The 4,523-nt window shown below is 36.5% G+C and overlaps 1 protein-coding gene across 2 annotated transcripts in view; it reads left to right on the top strand.

Annotated features, from left to right (window-relative positions):
• The window catches only part of negr1 (neuronal growth regulator 1), a 131,912-nt gene extending 128,186 nt beyond the window's left edge, over window positions 1-3,726 (top strand). For both annotated transcript variants that reach the window (XM_035653646.1, XM_035653647.1), the window contains one exon: window positions 1,590-3,726. In XM_035653646.1, the coding sequence (XP_035509539.1) occupies window positions 1,590-1,690 (101 nt within the window). In that variant the 3' untranslated portion in view covers window positions 1,691-3,726. The remainder of the gene's footprint in view (window positions 1-1,589) is intronic.
• The last annotated feature ends 797 nt before the right edge of the window (window positions 3,727-4,523 follow it).

Below are 4,523 nucleotides of genomic sequence, written 5' to 3'. Positions count from 1 at the left end.
TTCAGATTAAAGGTGCCCTGCTCACCCCACACGTTTTTCTATTTAATCGGACACTCTAAAGGCTGGGTGGAGTTAGAGTTATGTGAAGTCAAAAACATTTATGGATCAATAAGAATCATAATCGGATAAGTTGTCCCACCCTTACAGCACAGGATAGTGAGGGAGCTGTAAAGTAAGCCTCAGTATGTCTAAGATCAGCAGGCTCATCGAATCCCGACGACACCTCTGCAGATTTCCCACTGATTTTAAACAAATAGAGATGCTGGCTGTCAAACTCAGACTGTTAACACATCTCCACCCCCTGTGACACTGTGTGTTGTTTTCACTTAGCATTAAGATTAAAGTTAGTGGTGCAGTGTGAAAATGTGTCAAAAATTTGATTTTCTGCTGAGGAACCTGAACCATTCGCCAACATGGATTACTGACTTTTGACTAAAGGAATTGTGTAGGACAGTTTACATGTTGATATTCAAAGAGCTTTAAATTTTAAGCAGATGTATTATTTAAGAGCATCTGAGAAATGTTATGCCTGAGAGTCATGTTTTTACCTTTGTGGTCATTAAAGGTTCTCGAAAGATGTCTGGCGAAGTTGAGTTCAAGCACCTTACCAGTTATTTATTTATGTGTTTGTTTGTTTATGTGTTGAAGTGCTAATTGCTACAGTGAAGTTTGCATATTCATATATTCTGGAATTTCTAATGAGGTAGAAGCAGTAGATGCCTTTTTATTGTGTTTAATTTATGTGTTTTTTTTATCATATCAGATTCATTATTGTTCCAGGCAGACTATTTGTATATATGATATTTAAAGATTAAACCAGTGGTTCCCATTAATGTTTGCTTGTGTGTGATTACAAAAAAGTTATCAGCTGTTTATAAATTGTTAGCAGTTCCACCACAGACTGATTTCCTCTCTGAAACTACAATTGTTTCATTTAAATAACGGTTCAGTGGTGAAAACCAAAAAATAGAGAATGTTCCCCAGTTGTCTTGACTTGATTAATTATCTCATTAAGCCTCAGACTTATCTCGTGATCATTTGGAGGGACCTGACCACCAGGTCGGGAACCACTGGATTAAACCAACTACTAACTGTGTATAAAGTAGTTAAAACTAGCTCCACCTCAACCAGCTACAACAGTAATATGCTGCTCACAATTTAAAACATTAGTGTCGACAATCTAACAATGTCAAATATAATAATATATCAGTCACAGGGGCCAAGTTCCTGCTGAATGAGAACTTTAATTTTGATATTTGCTAATATACGCAAGTACTGAGAACTGAAATAGTTATGCAGTTGAGTAATTTTACATGGTGAAGTTGGTACCTTTAAACATGAAGTACAGGATCTGAAAAAACTTCCTCCACTGTTCTGAATACGGAGCAGCAGCAGAGTTGTGAAGTATGAGTTTCTCTTACAAATGGAGAAACCAACTCAAAACAGCAGCAGTGGTACAGTAATTGCAGTTTTTACAGTCTCATTTAGAAGCACCATACCAAGCTGACTGTGGGTTTTCAAATGGTGGGTGCTGCAGAGTGAAAGTGCAATCACAACTAATCAGAGCTTCTCTTGTTTCCTGCCCACAGCGCCCAACACTGCACCCTATGGGAGCACAGGAAGCGCGTACGTCCCGCTGGCCTGCCGATACCTGGTCCTGGCTCTCTCCTCCTTCATCAGTGTGTACTAGCAGAGGCCAGCCCAGACACAATGACTGTCGAGAGCATTTATGAATCCTTTTTGACATTGCTGATGGCTGGAATCCAATCTGGTACAGTTTGTTGAAAAGCCGTAAGGGGAAAATAATCAGCGTTACTTTGTGTGGGGAATTTTATTTTTTTCTTTGCTTTTTGGTGAAATTTCATGTCATGTAAATACTATGATGTTTTTTTTATTATTATTATTTCCTATTTTCTTTTATGATTGATTGACCACCTTGTGAATCAGTGCTCAGCCCCAGCCCCACTCCACCTCCACTCATATCAAAAGCCCCTAAACTACCCAAATGAGTTACTTTCATGCCTCTTTCTCTGGGAGGCGATGGCGCAAAATTGACATTTCCATCCGTTTTTGTACATGGCTAAAAAGACGCAATTGTGCCAAGTCTCTCAGTACACAGAATTACCATACCAATGTTGTATTGAATGTATTATGGGTTGTTGAACAAAGGAAAGACATTTAGATTCCTAACAATACAAATTCAGATTATGGAGTGTGCTTAAAAAAAAAAAAATACAGAAAAACCTAAAAAAAACAAAAGAACAAAATAGGCAGGGCTTTTTCAGGACCTGTATTGTCATGATTACTCAATAGATGGATGAACCGTGTTGAAGGTGTGCTTTGTTGTATTCTGAAATGGGTCCTTCAGTTACTATGCCTGCCTAACAGAATTGATCAGGCAGCCGTCAAAGTAGCAAAGTATACTGTATTGTATCTTTATATTTTAATATAGTGTAGGCTTTTATTTTGAAGTGGGACCAGCTTTTCTCATTCGACCAAGAACATTAACACAGTTCATGACTTTGTACAGTATGAAGGGAGGAACATCGCAGCCCTATGTTTACATTTTTCTTGAAAATATAAATACTACAGTATATACTACATACTTTTTTTTTCAGTGAGTCCACATATACGTGAATGTTGCAACAAACTATTGCTGTTGGGAAGAAAAAGCGAGTTCAACTGTTTTAAGCTTTTCTCTTAAAGATGCAGTTCTTTGAAACATGCCACTTCCAGTGGGCGTCTGAGCAGAGGGTTTTGTCTCTGAATTTGCTGTGTACCTATTGATCATCTACTGGCTGAAAACCCACAGCTGCACACTGTAGGTCGCTTGAAGTTTTTGGCTTCAGCAAGATACTTAGATAATGGATTCTGTGAAAGCAGCAGCTATCTTTCTTTACAGATAGTTCAATACTTAAATATATTACAATCACTGTTACAGTAAATATATTTATTTAATTGTACCAGTTAACAAGTAATGGAAATTAATAACTTAAGATTTCCGGCAAAACATAATTGGTAAAGTACAAAAAAGGTACTAATAATGAAACCTGGTTCTGATGTGAGTCCTTCTCATGTTAATTATGAGAAACAGAACACAAAATAAAGTTTCTGAACATGCTCATCACTACAAACATAGTCTAGGGGGCTAAGAGCTCCTCCAAGATGAGTGTCAGTTTTATTAAACACCCAAACAGTGTCCACAGGGCCAGTGGACATCCAGCAGAGTTGAGAACAAATTAAACCATGAGGTCGTTTAATAGAAGAAAATGTGGCTTTTTATTCACTGAAATCAACCATATCAAGGCTCAAAAACAACGGTATTGTAACGGTTTCCTTTATGACAAGACAGGGCATATTCATCCTTAACTATCTTCAATCCATGGTGTAAACAGAGATACTGTACTGTAATGCCTTAATAGTACCATAGACATTAAATGAACCTCCTTTAAAAGGACACTTCCAGAATAAAATACAACTCATTTGTTTGACATATTACTGATTATTGAATGTTCATTAACCAATAGCTGACTTATCTTTCAAATTAGGCATTCTATTCAGTAAAGACAAACAATTCTCAACTTATGGCTCTCACAGGTATTTTCAAATAAGCCAGATGCATCTGATAAAAATGCAGTATTTGTCGTGCAGGTTGACATGTTTGCAAGTCTTGCTTTGGATTTGGATTGTGTTATATTTTGGCCCGCGATCGAGGGACTAATAGTACCCAAGTTCACACAGTATTTTCACATGAACTTGTAACTGCAAACCTATAGAGAAATAGCCATCGCAGTTAAAAGACTTAAAGCACAAACACTGTTATGACTTTAACGTTTTGTGATGATTTGTTTTAAGGTCTGCTAAACATTTTCTTTTCTTTTATTGTTTGTACTGGAATTGTTATCAGCTTGTGTTACAAATTATGAAAATACTGCACCATATGATCTTGTTTAAATGTTAAGGTATAATGAAAATGGGTCAGAAATATATTTATTCTCTTCCTTTATGAAAACAATGTATAAAAAATAGATTTGAAACTGTAAAACTGGATATGTGACATTTATTTGAATGAGGCACAGTATGGCATAGTTTATAATGTTGTCGGGTTCATTTAGATGCCATAACTGTTGTTGATTTTTTGTCAGACGAGTACATTAAAAAGAACAATGTTTGCAATCAAATTACCTACTTTTTGAAAGAGAGAGGGTGTGAACCAATATAACAGTATTATAGAACAGAATCAATGTGTGTATATTTGGAGAAAATAGGATACCTTTTGGTCTTTAGAGCCAGTGTGTAGTCATAGTTTTCACACACTTGCGTGTTTGACGATGTGCAGAGAGTATGGTTGTGCTGCATGTCAAAGTTAACCTGTGTTTTTTGAGGTGGCCATTTTACAGATATTCATACTTTTTATGAATGGAACCTGCTTTTCAACACAGTTGGTTCTTAAACCTGGTCTAAAAATACATACCTCCTACAGACCACCAGGCTATGTCTGTTTGTGATTTATTTAAATCAAC

Source organism: Morone saxatilis, unplaced genomic scaffold, assembly GCF_004916995.1.
Source record: "Morone saxatilis isolate NCDOM2014 unplaced genomic scaffold, NCSU_SB_2.0 Contig12, whole genome shotgun sequence".
NCBI classification, from domain to species: Eukaryota; Metazoa; Chordata; class Actinopteri; family Moronidae; genus Morone; species Morone saxatilis.
Note: the sequence above shows the minus strand (reverse complement) of the source record. Positions and strands in the feature narration are given on the sequence as shown.